The 19,312-nt window shown below is 43.0% G+C and overlaps 1 protein-coding gene across 1 annotated transcript in view; it reads right to left on the bottom strand.

Moving 5' to 3' along the window:
- The window catches only part of DPF3 (double PHD fingers 3), a 278,418-nt gene that overhangs the window by 36,302 nt on the left and 222,804 nt on the right, over window positions 1-19,312 (bottom strand). Inside the window, exon 8 of the mRNA XM_066631631.1 lies at window positions 3,782-3,910. Coding sequence (XP_066487728.1) covers window positions 3,782-3,910 — 129 coding nt within the window. The remainder of the gene's footprint in view (window positions 1-3,781; window positions 3,911-19,312) is intronic.

The following is a 19,312-nucleotide window of genomic DNA, read 5'->3' as shown; positions in this document are numbered from 1 at the left end:
TGTTTGGAAATGTCTTTCCACAGTGTAGAAGATGAAGAAGAAGAAAAAAGAGAAAACAAAAACCACACCTAGTAAAAAGATGCCAAGGCAGGAGAGATGAGGCATTCTTTTGAGAACAAATATGTCCAATGGAAGGAAGCAGGAAATTCCTCAGTCTTAAGGACTTTGTTGTTTTACCTTGCCTTTTTCAAACGGTTAAAGGTGAGGACAGCAGGAAAATGAAGGGGGAAGTCACAAACTCCAGTGTGCTACAGTAAATGCAAACTTTTCACAGTGCAAAAGTCACTCTGGCAAGGGTTTTCTTTTGATCTAGAACAAATATCCTATAACAGTTTCTCTTTCTGTATAGTTAGATTATCAAGGAGGCATCATCATTTTTCTTAATCTCAAAGTCTTTTCTAATAATAATATATAGAATATATAAATAAATATTTAAAACACTATTTGAGATGGATTTCTGATATCCAACTCATTTTATTATTATTATTATTATTTTGTATCTGGTTGGTAGATATTAAAAATTGAGAACATTAGCTGTCTTCGGTTGATTTGTGTATCTATCTATCTATCTGTTTGTTTTTTAAAAGGACATCCATATTTCAGGCTTACGAAGAGAAAGAAAAGAGAGGGAAACAATTTAATAATAAAAAATAAAATAAATCAAATTTTTGTTCAAAGATTTTTTAAAAAGAGTTTTAGTCTGTTGTGCTTTTTTCAGTGTACATGCCCATAGATGAAAATGGGTGTAATTTATTTTTCATTTTTTAAAAAAGGCAATAACAACAACAAGAATAAAAGTAGCAAAAAGGGCAGGAAGTCACTCATAGAGTTTGTGTGAAATTAGTTATTTTAGCAGCTGCCCTTTTTGTTTGCAGGGGGGGAGCTGCTGCTCTGGTCTGAAAGAGGCTCTTCTGAATCATCCTCGTCAAAGCCATGAAAAGTTGAGGTGTCGCTTTCAGATGTGGAACCGAACAAGTCCTCCGTAGTGTGAGCTGCCGCCGCTTCCTCCTTCCTGCTTTCTCTTCCCAAATGAGCTGACATGTATGATGAATATATCAGCACATGGGTTAAGCAACAGGCATCACAATTAATTTCATTGCTATTTCATTGTTAAACAGTTTACACTAAAGAGATTGCTCAGCCATGTATATATCTAAAGCAATTCAGTTCAAGAAACAGAGCAACAGAACAGCAACAGCAGTAATAAGGAAAGTGAGACTTATCTGCATTTGAGAAGGTTAAAAAAATTACACTATCACAGATGCCCATAAACTAAGGCAGCAAAAGGGTTAATATTGTTTTCCTCTCTTTAAAACACCCAGAAAACATTTTTGGTGATTGTTTTGAACAGTTTTAAAGGATTTCAGACTGTTTCATAATGAGAATCTGTTAAAAGTACAAGTTACAATGACTGTCCATTTTGGCATCAATTGTCTTGAACTTGTTGTTATAAGTAATAACCCATACATTTTCCAAAAACCTTTTTCTTAAAAAACAAAAAAAAACAGCACTCTTCCTGATCTTTTTCTGTACTTGTCCCCCTAAGTGGTGTGGTTCCTTTGCAAAACAACGTGGAAAACCATTTTAAATACTAATCAATAAATATTTCTTCACAGTTTAAGTCCCTTAAACACACACACACACACACACACACACACACACACACACACACAGAACATAATGCCCCTCAAGTAAAATGTAAACATTTTAAAGTATTTCAGTGCATCTTTTCATAAAAAGGAACAAACAAGCAACATTCTAATGCAACATGCAATTTTTGATAGAAATTTCAGAATACATCCTTTGGAGAACGAAATATTTAATTCCCCCGTTGTTGTTCTTTAGCAGTTCTAACTAACATGATGTCAAATAACTGACGGAAGTAGTTATATAGAAAATATGCCCTGACATACAAAATCAAATCATATTCCCAAGGATGAAAATAAACATAATATGAGAACACTTAATAGTAAGATGTTACTGTGTATAGGAAATAACCAAAGAAGCAGACATAACTTCTTCTGCCTCATAACGGGAATTTTTTTCTGTTACCAAAATAAGTGAAGGTTGCAACCAGGAATAAAAGTACTGAAGCTTCCTACTGGCCTATGTATGACCGAGCCCAGCATGCTGTACAAGGAGATCTGTTTTACAGATAGCAAGTTCCGGTAAACAATTCAAACTGAATTATAGTTATTCAAAAAGATTCTGTTTAGTGAAGGGTGATTGCTTATAGGAAAATCAGGTGCACTCGGCTAATGTACTACAGGAAGTCTTATCTGTAAAATTGGGTTTCTATGGTACATTCTGAAGATTCTGAAGATGGTTGAGAAAAGTGTTAGAAACGTTTAAGCCATTGTGCAGAGCAGGGTATATTAAAATAAGGCCTGCTTTGGAAATACTTCATGTGTCCAATAGGAATCATTAGCCAAAAAGGCATTGTCACCAGATCAGCTGTCTCTCTGTATAAAGCAAACACAAAATCACAAGATAGTATTCTGCTGCCATCAACACAAGATTGTAGTGGTTCAGGAGTCTGACATAGACCTGGAAGAGCCAGGTTCCAATCCCTGCTCAACCATGAAGCTTACTGAGTGACCTTGGACCAGACACTAACTCTCAGCCTCATCTACCTTACAGGGTTGTTGTGAGACAAAAGAAAGAGAGAAACTATGTACACTACCCTGAGCTACTTGGAGGAAGGGTGGTATAAAATGTGAAAAATAAATAAAATTTTGTGACTTCTTGGTTTTATGAAAGGTTTGTTGATTATTTTTATTAGAAGGTTGTGCATTATTTTGATAACAGACAAAAGATTAACAACACCCACCAGATTATTAATGTTGAAAGTCAAAACAATATAATAGATTTCAAATGTCAAGGGTTTATATTACTATGGGCATGATAAGATAGCCACTGCATCCTCTCTAACCCCTTCCTGTGTGCTACTGTGTTTACTCCTAAAAAAAAATGCATGTAGCCCCGCACTGGCAGCACTCCCATGGTGGATACTTATGCTCACAGGTGAGCTGTAAGCATATCATATCATAAGGGACCAATGGGATATGCCACTATCTTTTTACCTACTATGACTTTATATCTCCAAATCCTTCCAAAATAGAAAAACTGAAAACTTGATTTTAAAATATACCACAAATTGTTTCAAACTTCTGTTTCTTTCCTCACTAAAAACCACCACCAAACCCAAAGACAAATATACCCAAAGTCATCAACTGAGACATGAAAACAGCTTAAAATGGAAATAAGGGTCACAATTTATAAAAAATTCCACAAACAGATATATAAAAGCAGCTACCAAAAACCTCTTCAAAAGGTTACATTGCAAAGAACAGTGTTTGACAGCCATTCTCAATCCTACCCTGCAATTTCTTCTTTTTTGTGTGAGCATGTGTAATTGATGGAAATACTCATCATCTATGTTGCAAAAATCTCAGTAGTAATTTACATTTTTAATTACAGCATTTGAAGATAAAAACCCTCATTTAATTGTTTTAGGATTTTTTGTCTTCATTTAAAAGAGAACAAGTCTATTTTTTTCTATATGACTTGCAGTTTCTAATCATGTTAACTAATTAGCCCATTATCTTTAAAATGAACATTCAAAATTATATTTTAGAAATGCACATGTGTAACCAATCCCATGACACACAAAAAATTAAAAAATTAAATTAAATTAAAAATGTAAATAATTCAGAAGCAAGAGAAAAGAGTGTCATACATGTTCATTGTTCATGAAAAGTTGTAATAAGGAATCACTTACCAGAGCGCCCACAGTCTGAACATGAGACAAGTTCCTCTGGCCGGCCACTTTTTTTATTCATGTTGGATCCTCCAAGGCAGAAATCACAGTAGTTATTGGAAATAATGGCCCCATCTGGTCCTTTCTGGGCTGCAGGCAAGAAGCATACTTGTTTATTCAATAAATATATTTGTCAGTGCAACATATACCTTTTGTACTGTTCTCTTTATTCACAAAGTGGACTTGGATATGCAACTGTAAAAGAGGTTTTCTCCAAATAATGAGACTACAGATCGTAAGAGTGGCCAGTGTAAGCAGGTAGGAGGTCCACAACTCCCTTGCTCTTTGGCTGAAAGGAAAATATGAATTATCCAGAGTTCCAAGTAATAGTGGACTCCCACTTTACAAAAGTAATAAATACCAGAGACACCACTGTATTGCAAAAATACTGAGAAAGAATACTGAGAAAGAACGCACTGTTATTCATTCCAAGACCTCAGAAGTTGAAATTTACATAACAGAACAAAGCTATTTCCATCCTTAAAAAGTGGCTTTAAAGGGGGTCTATTGCATTCTTTAGGGGCCATGGTTATCCCTTTACACAATGTTTTAATTATAAAACAAATTACAAGACTGTATCTTTCCCTGTACAACACAGCCACAATATTTAAAATGCCACTATTGGCCAAGATGCTACCAAGAAATCTTGCACTTGCATCAGTGTTCATATGGCTATATCCTTCCCTCTATACACACAGTGATGATGTTTAAAATGTTGCTGTTGGCTGAGATGCTACCAAACGCTTGCATTCACATTGCTAATTAGTTTATCTATCACCCACGAGGTCCTGTTGGCCGAACAGTACCATAGATACTCGCCTATCAGTCAATCTCACAGATGTCGAGGGCAGGCTTTGAGCCAAAAATAATGGCATTTTCCATGACTCTCGGATAAGTTGGGGGGGAGGTTTAAAACTTAGAGGGGTGTCTGACTATAGTTTTGTCTGATTTTACCTGAAGCCAGATCCTGAAAAATAACCTACCAGTAATTGTTACCTCCCCTTCATGGATCACTGCCTTGTTGTGGCGAAGGGGCTTGAGTAACTCAATGAGGCTATGAGCTATGCTGTGTAGGGACACCCAAGATGGACAGGTGATAGCAGAGAGCTCTGACTAAAGGAAATGGCAATCCACTCCAGTATCCTTGCCAAGAAAATCCTATGAACTATGAATTTGGACACACTCCAGAAGTTAGTGGTAGACAGGGGGTTCTGGTATGTTGTGGTCCATGGGGTCATGAAGAGTTGGACAAGACTTAACGACTGAACAACAACAAATTGTTACCTAACAACTGTACAGTCTCTAATTTATTAACAATATACTAGAAGATCATAAGATATATTTTTAGTCATTATGTTTTTAAATTCTGGTCTTCACAACCTTTTTGTAAACACTATCAGAGTAAGTGCACTGTAAACAACATACCAGAAAAACAGTGGTTCCCAACCTGGGTACATTTACCTCCAGGGGCACTTAACAGGACTTTTAGGGGTACTTGAAAAAGAATGGAATAATGGCAGAAAAAGGCAGGTAGCGCTCCAGAATGTCTTGCAGGGCCAGCAAGGCAGGGAGGTAGCTAGCTGCTGTGAATGCCCCACAAATAGCTATTTTTTTGTCATCAATTCATGTATGAATCAGTGACTGAAAACCAGTACAGTAAAAAAAGCTGAAATATAATATGGAAAGTGATCAATCACCAAGAATTTCTCAGGACACTTATGGTGCAGAACAGTGCAAAGGCATATAGCCCAATCCTGAGCTCCCGTGTCACACGGCGGCATTGAAAAAGGCTACCACTGCATCTTGCGCGCCAACGGCAGCCACGGACAGCACCTCGGGAGAAGGGGACTTTTGTCCCCTTCTCTCGGGTAAGGGAAGTGGCTCCACAATGGGGCTACTAGATTCACCGTAAATCAAGTGCCTCCATGTCGGGCAGTGAGCAAGTGAATCAAGTGCCTCCATGTCGGGTTGTAATATTGTACAGTGAGCTTCCTGTTGCAGCAGTTCCACTAATCAGGGGATGCTTATTTGTCACTTTGCAAATTTTGACTCCTCTTCCTTCATTAGGTGAATTTGTGCACCAGTTTGTTCCATGGCTAATTATAGTATTCGTATTTTTACCTGTTACTGAAGGGCTTCAGTCAAAGTAGATTACAAAGTCTGGTCTTTTATCATAAGCAGTATGCCAAAGTTTCATTTTTACTTACAGGGTGGGGGGGATACCCTGCAAACAATTCCAGTCCCTCGATTTCCCTAAAAAACTGTAATCTTTGCCCTCCTGGTGCATAAAATGGGGTGACCTAACATTCTGAAAAAAAGTGCAGAGAAGTTTCCTCTCTCCATTTCCACAGAAAAAATTCAGAAAAATTCAGAAAAACATTTTTAAAATCCTACTTCTTACAATTGATGTGTTTATGCGTCAATGATACAAAATGGGTTTTTAATATCTTGTTATAATACACAATGGACTTCCTTTTGTTTTCTGCTCATCTTAGAAGCTCAGGGCAAACTTTGCCAAATCCTGTATTGGGAGAGGCCTGCTTTCTTTTGATTTGTGTCTTATGTTTTGCTAATTCCCTTCCCATGTCTTTTATTCGCCCTGTTTATTCATTCTTTCTAATAAATTCCTTTTTATTGGCTACTTGACCTGGGTCCTTAACAAAGTTGTCATGCTCCCCCAGTTTGCTCAGACCTTGCTATCGTTTGTTTTGGTTTTTGCACTAGTTGAACTAGTGGATTTTGGGAATTCCTTTATAGAACAGGGAGGAAGGTTTCAAAGTTCCAAATCTTCTACCGTATATTAAATGCCTCAACTTCCTTATATGATGTTCAAAGTAATTAATAATCTGACAATTAGAACTGCTCTAGAGATCCACAATTTCTAAAAGCATTTCCATCTACTATTGTAGTAGACAGCTCTTAGGCTGACACCCTACATCTACTTGGGCTTCTGAGTAAGCAAGTTTAATTTAAAGGTGTCAATAATGTAAGCCAGTGAAATGCAGTGAGAAAACTGATCCTCTTGTGCTACTTCATGAAAGTGGCACTCAGGGTCATTGATTTGTTCCCACCAGGGACAGCTCAGCCATTAGGTTGATCAAAGTGTTTGCTTGAGGTGGTAGACTGGGGAAGGTGGCAAACCGGTGGGGAGTACCTCACAGCCCTGCACCTGCCCATCACCTTCCCTACCCTTCTGCCTGCCAGGTTGCACTTCCTGGATCCTGTTCAATCTTCTTTTTTGCTGCTCTTCTTGAAAAGTGAGTGAAAAGGTGAAGGGCAGCTTAACATCTCCTTCACTGCAGTGCCAAAGAATCATGGTCATGGAGCTGGAAGAGAACATGATAGGCACTGCAGTCCTCATTCACATCTCCTTACTTCTTCTATTGTCTAAGCTTGTTCAAACTGGCCCTTGCGGGAAGAATCATTCCCTTGATTCACTCCCCTACCACCAACACTGGTCAGTTTTTAAGATGTGCTAGAGCAGCCATTTTCAACCACTGTGCAGTGGCACACTGGTGTGCTGCAAATGGTCTGCAGGTATGCTGCGGGAGTTTGGGGGAGGGTCTTTTATTAATAGGGCCATTGGCGGATGTGAGCCCCCCACCAACAGCATGGAGTGCCTTGTCAATTGTCCAAAAACTGGTGTGCCTTGATGATTTTAGTACCTTGTTAGTGTGCCATGAGACAAAAGAGACTGAAAATCACCGTGCTAGAGGGACATGAGGTAAGAAAGGGAAAGCCACAGAAAACATGGAGGTGTGAGAGAACTGGGCCTCCTTGAGCTTCAGCAGGGCCTACTTCCCAAGCAAAAAATAACTTAGAGTACCAGATTCCAGTTTCCTAAAGGACTCCAAGAGATGCTCACAGGGGAAGAGGACAGTTTGAGCACCACTCCCTGTCTCCCTGTTCTTCCTCTCCCTTTTTATATTCCCATGCCAGACTCCATCTCCAATGAACTCTTGGTTGCCTATGAGTTGAAGAGACCAGTTAATTCGTCTATTTGCTCAGCTCCAGTACAACTTTGCTCTACTTTGATTTACGTTAAAAACGAAAAAAGACATCATGAGGCAATTCCTTGTGCTATGCAGGCAGATACTAGGGCAGGGGTGCCCAAACCCCAGCCCTGGGGCCACATGCGGCCCTCGAGGCCTCTCAATGCAGCCCTCAGGGAGCCACCAGTCTCCCATGAGCCTCTGGCCCTCCAGAGATTTGTTGCAGCCCACACTGGCCCGACACAACTGCTCTCAGCGTAAAGGCAACTGTTTGACCTCTTTGTGTGAGCTGTGGGACGAGGGCTTCCTCCACTGCTTGCTGTTTCATGTCTGTGATGCAGTAGTAGCAGCAAAGGAAAGGCCAGCCTTGCTTTGTGCAAGGCCTTTTATAGGCCTTGAGCTATTGCAAAACCTTCATTCATTCATATAAGTTCATCTTTAATATATTCATTTATGTAAACTTTTGTAAATTTATTCAAATTTTAAATGTAAATTAATTCTTTCTTTCCCCGGCCCCCGAAGTAGTGTCAGAGAGATGATGTGGTCCTCCTGCCAAAAACTTTGGACACCCCTGTACTAGGGTATGTGTTTCTTGTGTGGAAGAGTGACTCAAGAATTTCTCTCATTCTTGCTGGATCTGCGACTGCTAAATAAGCAAACAAATCTTCTACACCATTTCTGTGCCCTAACAGCTCATGAATATAAAACAGAGCACACCCTCTCAAAATGTTCTTTGGTTCCCCACTCCAGTATTTTTTTTTCTAGCGCAACCACATCCACCAGCCTTGTAAACTAATACCTCTAGATTCAAATATTGTAGCCTCACTGGAGGTGATGTGGGAAGGGAGGCTGATGTTGATTTAAACCTAGGATATTGGATCCTATTTAAGCCTCAAGGTGCCACACTGAAAGACATTTCACCTGTCTCCTCACAAATCAGGAAATTTGTACATTAAGGCAAGAAAGAGAATATGCACGGATGCTTACAAATACTGATAAAGCCTGGAACTGACTGGATACCTTTGTAATCTATTTATTTATGGGCCTCCATGGCTCTTTGTGTGGCAGTTCAGGCCAAAAATCACAGAAGACAGCAGGCAAAAATCAAGCCAAGCATTTTGTACTGAAGGCACTGAAGAAAAAAAAAACACCCTTTGTTCAAGGCCTAGGCCAAGAGCTCCTCCATCCTGCTCCCATAGCTCACTTCTCTCACAGTTCAAATCCGAGCTTGGAATATGGCTTTACCATTCCACATATTTCAAGCCCCATCCCTTGGAGGGATGGCCGACATACAGTATGAACCTATAGGGTAAGTGGCACTGAGCTTCTCTCACGTTCCTTTTCTCCCCTACTGCTGACAGAGCTCATCTCTCTGCAGGTCTGACATGTTTCCATGACAACCAGAATCCTAGGCTCTGGCAGCCTCTGGTCTTGCCACCTGTTATTACTCCATCTCTCAAGTGTAAAGAACTGATTTGTGACCTCTTATTTTTCTGTTCAAAAAGCAAGTTTGCAAGAAATAGATGGATTCAAGAAATGAGAAATTAAAAAAAAAGCCTAATAAATGGGAAAGGGAGAGCAACAAAAACAGCAGATACAAGATACACGTCTGGAAGTGCCTTGTGCTAATAGAATGAGAGATTGAATCCCTGCTGGAGAGGAGTCCACCCCCAGCTGGCTTATTCCCAACATTTAATGAGAAATGGAGAAAGTCATTGGGGGTGGGTTTCAAAGGGAATGGTTCACTGCACAGACCGGCACATTTTTCACACAGGACAGAGGTGTGGGCTGAAGCAAGAAATACCAGGCAGCATAAATCTGTGGGAGAACTAAAGGACAAGGCAGATGGAACTTAGATAAAAATAAAGTCCAGTCATTTCCTATTCATTCAGAAATATATATTATTTTTCTTATCGCCCCCAGCTGCTGCCAACATTGCATTTCACTATGCTTGTTTCAAATAAAATATCTAAGATGTATGTCTTTGTAGTGGCCTCACAAATGATTTGAGAATTGCTCTAATTGTCACCACCTCTCCAACTGATTTTCATCACCTCTGAGGCACCTCCCACTGTAAAGGTCACCATGTTCCTTCTATCCCGCAGCTAGCATGAAAAGAACAATCTCTATTTGTCTAGCCTGGAAAGCATACAAGTCTGTGGAACCATCCATAAAGGAACAGCTTGGATGCTACGGGACATTCAATCATGTGAGGAGTGGGTGTATGCACTGTTCTTTCCACCAGAGGTACCATTCCATGCTCACAGTTACATGGGGGCAGATTACTCAAATCATGCCATATTTCATGGTTAAAGGACTACTTTAAAGTAGTTAGGGACTATGTGAGGATGGAACAGTATGCTCTGGGGAAAGTTGTATATGCACATGCCTCTCCCTACCACGGTTGGACAGTCTTCATTCTCCTCTGAACCAGCTCAAAATACATAATGTACCAAGGGTGTTGCAGTTAACTTTCTAATAAATGTTGATTAAAATGGGACAAAATGTGAGAAAATGCATGGGGAAATTTTAACAGCCCTTTAAAAGTGGTTTAGTTTGTGGATGGTTCCCATCTCGCTGGAGAAGAACTATTTGTTCCTCACACCATGTGGTAGCTGTTTGGAATGTAACATCACAGTTCTTTCTTTCTTTGGCTGTTTGGTATCCCTTCCTTGGTCAATGGTGGGAGGTATATTTGAATGCAAAAACAGGAGTTTGCCTTACCTGGGTAAGTCTTGTTCTTGGTGGAGGCAGGGGGCATTCCTCACCAATGGGATTGTCCCTTGCTGCTGCTGGAGGCAGGGCCAACAAAAAGGCAGGCGGAGCTCCACAAGCACAGGGATCCAGTCCCCAGATACTACTTGCCGAGCTATGACAGGATCCTCATACACACTACTGTGACTGGTTATAAACTTGTATCACAATTGTACTGTTTGGAAAACTGCTTTGCACATAAATAGGTTTAATACCCCAGAAACAGAAGGGTTTGAACAAGGGAAATAGGTCATAGGAAACCCTAAATACCACCTTGCATCTATGTTTATGCAGTAGAGGGAGTGATCCCCTGAAGTGTGGTGGGAGGAATGCCCCTTGCCTCCACCAGGAACAAGACTTACCCAGGTAAGGCAAACTCCTGTTTTCCCTGGTGGAGGCGGGGGCATTCCTCACCAATGAGATCTACCAGAGCAGTATCCCTCGGGGGGGGGGCAGTTAGATCACTCACTCTCACACCTTCAGTACACTCTGGAGAACTTTCTTCCTGAAGGACACCTCTGCCAAGGCTGATAGATTTACCTTGTAGTGCTTAAAGAAATCGGGATGCGAACTCTAAGCCACTTAGCTAGAGTTACCAGGGACGCCTTCTCGCCCATGGTAAGTTACAGACAGAGTATCTGTCTTCCTGAATGGATGAGTGCGTTCAGTATGGAAGCTTAGGACTCTTCTGACACACAGTGTGTGCCAAGCCTTTTCCCTTGTATGTTTAGGATTGGGACAAAATGATGGTAAAACTAGTTCTTGCAGTCAATGAAAAACTGGATTAACTTTGGGTAAGAAAAATGAGTCAATCCTAAGCACCACAGTGTGTGGAATACACATAAGTCAGGATGGATAAGGCCCCCCATTCAGATACCCTTCTTTCCGATGTTATAGCTACTACAAAAGCAGTTTTGTATGACAGGACTTCATGGGACTATGGCCACAGGCTTGAAGGAAGGACTCATTAAAGATATCAGGACCCTGTTCAGATCCCAATTTGGAAGCCTATGAACAGGAGGAATGCTCAGTAACACTACCCCTCTGAGAAAATGTTTGGGGAGGGGGTCTGAAAGGCAGATAGACCCATCCCATGCCCCTTGGATGCCTTGGAGAGCTGCTACTCGACAGTGTAGCGAACTAGTTCTAAGCTCCTTGACTAAGCCATCCTGGGGAAACGCCAAGATAACAAACACATCAGGTGAGGTAGGAGAGAAAACCTTATCCCTGCACCAGTCCCTAAAGGTTTTCCATGTGGTCCTACACACATTTCAAGCACTCAGAGGATAGTCTGGGCTTTATAACCCTATTGGAGAAGCCCAATTGGTGCAATTGCAACTTTTCAACCTCCACACTGTCAACATCCACATCTGTGTGGATGTGGGTATTGTAAAGGGCCTTGTAAGGGTAGGTCTGGCCAGAGTGGAATCTCCCAAGGTTCCTGTCTTAATAATTTGGGTACCGACCTGGACACTTTGGTGCCACCAGAACTTGGGAGCTCCTGAGGCCAAGGGCTTTGATACTGCATCCACCACTTCCACTCCCTTGTCTCTTACCCTGGAGTAGATTTTGTTAAGTTGCGAGTTTTCCGCAGTAGCAAACTATTACAAGTAGCAAACTACCTACTATGGGTGCCCAAATCTGATCCTCAGTTTCTGGATACAACCTGCACTCTGTTTCTGAGAGGCTCCATCTGCGTAGGCAGTCTGCCTCTATGTTCTTCTCTCCTGCTAGGTGTTAAGTTGTGAGAGATAACTGTGGTTTGCTGTGTGTGTGTGTGTGTGTGTGTGTGTGTGTGTGTTCTTACTAGAACATGACTGACAATGGCAGAAATGAGGTCTGAGATGAAAACAGAGCAAGACAGATAGATCTCAGCTCCAGGAGACTAATGCTTTGAGACATCTCCTGAGAGGAATAATGACCCTGACTCACTCTGCCATTCAGTTGGGCCCTCCAACCAAATATGCTGGCATCTGTGGTCAGGATTATTTGTTGCCAGTCTTGAAGGCTCACCCCTTGGACAGCTGCCCATTGTACACCCACCACTGCAAATCCCTCTTCAGGGGTGGTGGAATCAGAGAGTGGAAGTGGCATCTCCTCTCTTCTTGAGTGGGACCAGAGCCATCCCTGAAGAGTTCTGGTGTGGAATTGGGTCTAGTTGAACAGCTCGTGACAGAACCAACATTCATAGCAGGTGGACCAGCGTCATGATATCTGCCTACCTGACTGAGAATCTGGAGGATTGTGTCTGTGATCCTCTGTCATCTCTCTGTTGGCAAAAAGGCACAGAAAATGTGGGTATTGAAAAATACTCCCAGGTGTTCCAGTATCTGGATGGGAACCAGTGAACTGTTTGACTGGGTTATCACAAAACCATGAGTTTGCAAGCAGAGCACCCTCTGGTGCATGTTGAGCTCTGCTTGCTCCCTGGATGACACCTTCATTTAAAAGTCATCCAGGTGAGGGAAAAGAAAAGGTCCCCTCTGCCTGAGATGCGCCAATAGTACCACTAACACTTTTGTGAACCCCCTTGGGGAGGTCATTAACCAAAAGGGAAAGGTATGGTACTGAAAGTGCGAGGATTTGTAGGAGACCTCAGAAACCTTCTGTGATTTTACAAAAACAGTTCAACCACCTTGGATCTAGGATTCCATGCCTCTCTCCATTCCGCTTCAGTACTGGGAAGAGCACCAAGTAAATCCTGGTAGCTCTCTCAGCAGAGGGAACTGCCTCTAGGTAGATGGTATATGGCTGCTAGGATAGCTGCATGTTTATTTGCATCCCTTGATTTTGAGATCTGCCAGAATCTGTCCCCTGGTTTCCTTGTGGTCGTACCAGGTTCGCACATAATCCTGAAACCTAGTCTGCACCTTGGGTGAGAAACCCCTGTGCGTATCATCATGCCAACCTGTCTCTAGCTTCATTCCCTGCCTTGAAAGAATGGGAATGCTGGAACTTTCTGTGGAAGTTCCCAAATTTGTGCCACTTGGGGTTGAATTTGGACGGCTCTCTGTTCCTTCTTTCAAGATGAAAGGGGCGAAAGCTCTGGTTGGCTTTAGTCTTCCCTGTCTTGGAAGCTGTGGGAAGTGCTGTTTTTGTCCTTGTTTCAATGAGAACAAGGTCTAATGCTTGCCAAATAATTTAGATCTGGAGAATAGAGTCCCCAGTAATCTACTTTGAGATTGCACAGCCAAATTTCTTATGGCCACCACACTGGAGGTGGTAGCTCTAGAACAAATAGTCAGCTGAGAAAGCAGTTGGCAAGGATAGCTTTTCCAAAGTGCCTTGATTGGTTTGGATAAGGTGTTGTTCCTCCTTCCAGAAATTGGTGACTCTGGAGAAAAACAAATTGGCGCTGAGGCTCTGAGAGCAAACGAAATAATCTAGAAAGCTCTCTTCAGTTACGCCTCAATGCATTTGTTGCATGGGCCACAAGGGCCATGTTTGCCCATCTTAAGGGATCACGGCCTGAGAAGACAGTGCTGCAACAGGTGCATCCATTAACTGATGGTACCTTGAGTTTATCTAAGATTCCCTTAGGAAGAGAATAAAACTTACTCATGTGTTTGGTGTCTCACTAGCAGTGCAGTGAGGAGGACCACTCCATCTCCATCATTTTAGGATGGGTTCTGGAAAAAGGCATCTCTGCTGGCCTCAGTGGACCCTGAGGAAAGAGACTTTCTGGAGAAAGAAGTTAGAGTTGCAGCACTGGCTGTCACTCTGAGGTTTTAAGGCTCAATGACTTAATATCAAATATCCTGGAAAAACTCCCTCTGGAAAGGTTTTTTCAATTGATGTGAGCTTCCGCACTCTCCACATCATCACCATTTTATTTTTTTATTATTTTTTTATTTTTGGTCCTTTACTAAGGAATGGGCAACTCTGAATCTGAGGAGTCAGATTGGCCTGAACACTATGAGGGAGAGCTGGAAGGGACAGGGTTCCTCAACACCTGAGGCTGCTTTCCCTTTTCCAACCTTGGTCTTTCAGTTGTTTAGGGAGAGTAAGCAGACCCTGTGAAGTTAGCTTGTTATCAGCCAAGCCCTTGAGCCACAGCACCCAGGACAGGAGGAATAGGGGTTACAGCAGTACCACTGCTTGACCCCTTAAGCTTATTAGCACCTCTAGGCTATATTTATATTACCACACTGAACAGCCGAAGAATAACCATCTGGCTGTTCACTGGACTGTTTATGAGGGAAAAACAGAGGCTGGGCAAAAAGAGCGGGAAAACAAACTTCTTACTGGGTTACTCACTACATGTGAGGAAAATGTTGCCTGCTGAGATACAAAATGGCACCTGCTGGGGTAAAAAACAGCCAGGGCTTGTGAGCAGGCTCTGAGCACGCTGATGGAGAGTCCTGCCTGACTGCCCCTGACACTGCAATAATGCCTTGATTGATGGGTGTGCCTCTGTTCCTCAAAACTGCCGCCACCTCAGAGAGGCATGGACCAAGCACTGTCAGCCCAAACAACTGAGATACAAAATGGCGCCTGCTGAGGTAAAAAACAGAGTGATGTTTGTGAGCATTGGGCAGGCTCTGGACACGCTGATGGAGAGTCCTGCCCGACTGCCCCTGACAATGCAATAGTGCCTGGTCTCCCTCTGTTCCTCAAACCTGCCACCACCTCAGAGAGGTGCAGACCAGGCACTGTGAGCCCAAAAAGCTGAGGTAAAAAACAGAGCCGATACTTATGAGCATTAGGCAGGCTCTGGGCACGCTGCTGGAGAGTCCTGCCCAATTGCCCCTGACACTGCAATAGTGCCTTGATGGAGGGGTCTGCCTCTCTTGCTCAACCTGCCACCACCTCAGAGAGGCGCGGACCAGGCCCTGTCAGCCCCAACTGCTGAGGTAAAAAATGGCGCCCACTGACGTAATAGCAGACCTGATGCTTGTGAGCGTTGGGTAGGCTCTGGGCGCTCATGGAGAGTCCTGCCCAATTGCCCCGACACTGCAATAGTGCCTTGATGGAGGGGTCTGCCTCTGTTGCTCAACCTGCCACCTGCCACCAACTGCTGAGGTAAAAAATGGCGCCCGCGAAGGTAATAGCAGATCTGATGCTTGTGAGCGTTGGGCAGGCGCAGGGCGCTCACGGAGAGTATTGCCTGATCGCCCCGAACACTGCATTAGCGCCGGGTCGTTCCATGGGTCTGCCGCTGATCCCCAAACCTGCCACTACCTCAGAGAGGCACAGACCAGGCGCTGCCAACCCAAGCAGCAATTTCCCTCACAGCAAGAGAAATGGTGAAAAAAAAGCGGCAATTAATGTTTCTGCGGTGAAGAGAGTCGGGCCTCAGCTGCATCTGTCAGGCAAAGACGCTCCTTTCTCTCCGGAACTCAACGGACCCGACTCGCTGAGGAGGGGAGTTGAGACAGGCTGAAGAGAACCATTTTCCCTTCGCTTTGAAATCACTGAGGAGGAGCTCCAAAAGAGATGACCGAACTCCAGCGAGGTGGGGACGGTCTGGGGACCGGATCCCTGTGCTTGTGGAGCTCCGCCCACCTTTTCGTTGGCCTGCCTCCAGCAGCAGCGAGGTACAATCCCATTGGTGAGGAACGCCAACGCCTCCGCCAGGGAAATACTTTTTGTCCTTGCCGCCACCCCGGGAGTCTGCTGCAGCTTCTTGCAAGTAAAAGACAGCCCCTGCTGTCCCGCCCCTCAAGAGTGGAACGATCCTGGAGATTGTGTCACTCCATTCCCCCCTCCCCACCCCTTAAAGTGCTATGGGCAGAAGGTCCTCAGGCGCCCCAGTTTGAGAACCTCTGCCTTATGCTCCTGTAAGCCTCCCAATCCACAATGGGTCTCCTAGGACCTATGCCAGCAATGGAAAGGGGGAGGGAAGCCTGTGGAAAAGGGAGGTAAAATCCAGCCTGCTGACATAAAGCCCTGCATGCGCTGACCTCGTCCATGATAGGTTTGGACCATGAGGCAACAAGTTCGGATTTATAGCATTCTGGGCAAAGAAAGCAGAAGTGAAGCTCGGGACACAATACAGAGTTCTCTTTTCTCCCAGGTTTACTACTGGTTTTGATTTAAGTCAGGGGTGGCAAACTACTTTCATGTGGTAGGCCGAACAGCATTCATATCACCTGCTAAGGACCGGAAGTTATGTCATTAAGTAGGAAGTGATGTCAAAGCAGGTGATGACCAGAAATAAGCACTTTTTTCCCCTCTGGAACTCATTAACTGCAAATGACAAAGAGAAAATGTGCAAAACTTGATCATTTTCAAAATACAGGAGAGCCTAATTATTGCGCTGGGAGAGCCTAATTATCAGATGGGTTCAGTTCAGTAGTGCCGCTTCTGCCAATGTGTCACTTCCCAGTTCAGTTGATTGAGAGCAGTTGATTGTGGTGCTGGCAGAGTCCAGTTATCCCAAGGGCAGGACAAAGAGCTGTCATGGGCCATATCTGGCCTGTGGGCCTTATGTTTGACACCCTTGATTTAAGTTATTGACATGCAATATTTTATATGTTTACCCAGAAGTAAATCCCACTATGTTAATTAGGGGGTTAGTCCCAAATAAATGTGTATATAATTGCAGCCTATTTTTAAAATTGTAATTATATTGTTAAGATTTCAATGGAAAACAGGCGGTATATGCTCTTGGTGCTTGAGTAGATGCACTTGCTGACCAACCAGACTATATGGCCTTCTGGCCAGCCCATGAGGACAATGCAATGGCAAAATATCCACTCACAGACTGCCTGTAGCAATTCTGGTAGAGATTTGCTACCATTCATAAGTCTTGATCCCCTTTCAATAGAATAGTGGTTCCCAAACTACTTAGCACTGGGATCCACTCTTTTAAATGACACTCTATTGCAGGGGTGTCCAAAGTATTTGGCAGGAGGGCCACATCGTCTCTCTGACACTGTGTCGGGGGCCGGGGAAAAAAAAGAATTAATTTACATTTAAAATTTGAATAAATTTGCATAAGTTTGCATAAATGAATATATAAAAGATGAACTTATATGAATGAATGAAGGTTTTGCAATAGCTCAAGGCCTATAAAAGACCTTGCACAAAGCAAGGCTGGCCTTTCCTTTGCTGCCGCTACTGTATCACAGATGTGAAACAGCAAGCAGTGGAGGGAACCCTCATCCCACAGCTCACACAAGAAGTCAAACAGTTGCCCTCACACTGACAGCAGTTGCGTTGGGCCAGTGTGAGCTCCAACAAATCTCCGGAGGGCCAGAGGCTCATTGGAGACTAGAAGCTCCCTGAGGGCCGCATTGAGAGGCCTTGAGGGCCGCAAGTGGCCCCAGGGCTGGGGTTTGGGCACCCCTGCTCTATTGGGACCCATCTAGCTTTACCAGACTTTATAAAAAGGGAGGTCTAGAAAGAAATAACATTTAATTTATTTATTTATATGTAATAATAATCAGAAAAAGACCCTCAAACATTTATCTCCTTACATTTACACATGCTTGCAAACGGAAGGAGCTTGGTTCTTTGGAGGGTAATTAGCAGTTATAGTATTTGATTTTTAAATAGCCTTGGAGCTCGAGGCAATTAGTTATCTGATCTTTTCATTACCCTTTGGTGAACCACCAAAATTCAGGTGCACAGCTCTATTGCTGTGACCACCTCCCTTCCCATCCTAACCAGCAACAGGTTCTTTGAAAAGAAACAAAAATAATTTCCGCTTGAGTATCTAAATCTCAAGGCGATTAACAAATGTTAAGGACTTAATACGGCTTTAAGCCACTGCCTAGCTTAGGATAAGAGAGGGTGAAGGACAAGCAGCTTCTCTCAAAGCCATCCTGCCTACATCATGGCAATGGCACAAGCAAGCACTAGCCTGAGATGCACCCTGCTATTTCGTCTGATAGACTTCAGTGCATTTTCTTTTGTGCAATTGCTCAAAGTAAGATGGCTGACACAGAGAGAAGGACACACCCAAATCTTTCTGGACGTCAGCAAAGACACATCCCTCTTGATACTCAATTCTCAGAGGTGGAGCAGAGGTGGTTTAAAAGTGCCTTTACACTCTGGAAGACATACATATATTTTAAAGTCCTGAACCTGGACCAAGAACTGGGAAAAATTGTTCTGTACACTTCCAGTATGCAAGGGGAAAACTGGCTCAGGTAACAACAGCAACGTGTTGTCGTTGTCCTCCTGGGTCTCCCCAGGCCTGAAGCAGGTTTTAAATCATTGCAACCAGAGACCAGTAAGGTGATAGATGGATGACCAAGAGAATAAACACACATTGGCTTCTTTAAAAATAGACAGCCCACCTGGTCAAGTCCAGCAGGGATCATCTTACATCCCTGTGATTAAATGCAATTCAAAAGTCAATCCATCCAGTTTAGCACTCTGCTTCTAGGAGAGACTAGTAACCAATGCTTCATAAGAAATTGAACATCACACAGAAGCTACTGTAGTTTATCCTGCTTTTGTTTTAAAGGGAAACATACTGTGGTATTTCCACATTGATTCCCAATATTAATAGTAAAAATCTTTTTGAACAAAGATTTTATCTAACTCTCAGTACCACTTCCATAGGATTTATAATAAATTCTACGGAAGTAATGATTTATTACAGCATTTTCCCCAATAAAGGTTACACAATGCACATTAAAATGACTCTAGCTTCTCACTATGTTTAAAGAAAGAGTGCTGATTAAAACAAGGATAGGCACTAACAGCCCAGTCTAGGCTGCACCATTATGGGTGTGCTAAGCAAACAGTGCCAGTGCTGGAGGCCTGCTGATGCTGCTGGCCATATCTTTGGCAG

This window comes from Tiliqua scincoides, chromosome 1 (genome assembly GCF_035046505.1).
Source record: "Tiliqua scincoides isolate rTilSci1 chromosome 1, rTilSci1.hap2, whole genome shotgun sequence".
NCBI classification, from domain to species: Eukaryota; Metazoa; Chordata; class Lepidosauria; order Squamata; family Scincidae; genus Tiliqua; species Tiliqua scincoides.
This window is presented reverse-complemented; position numbering and strand designations above follow the sequence as displayed.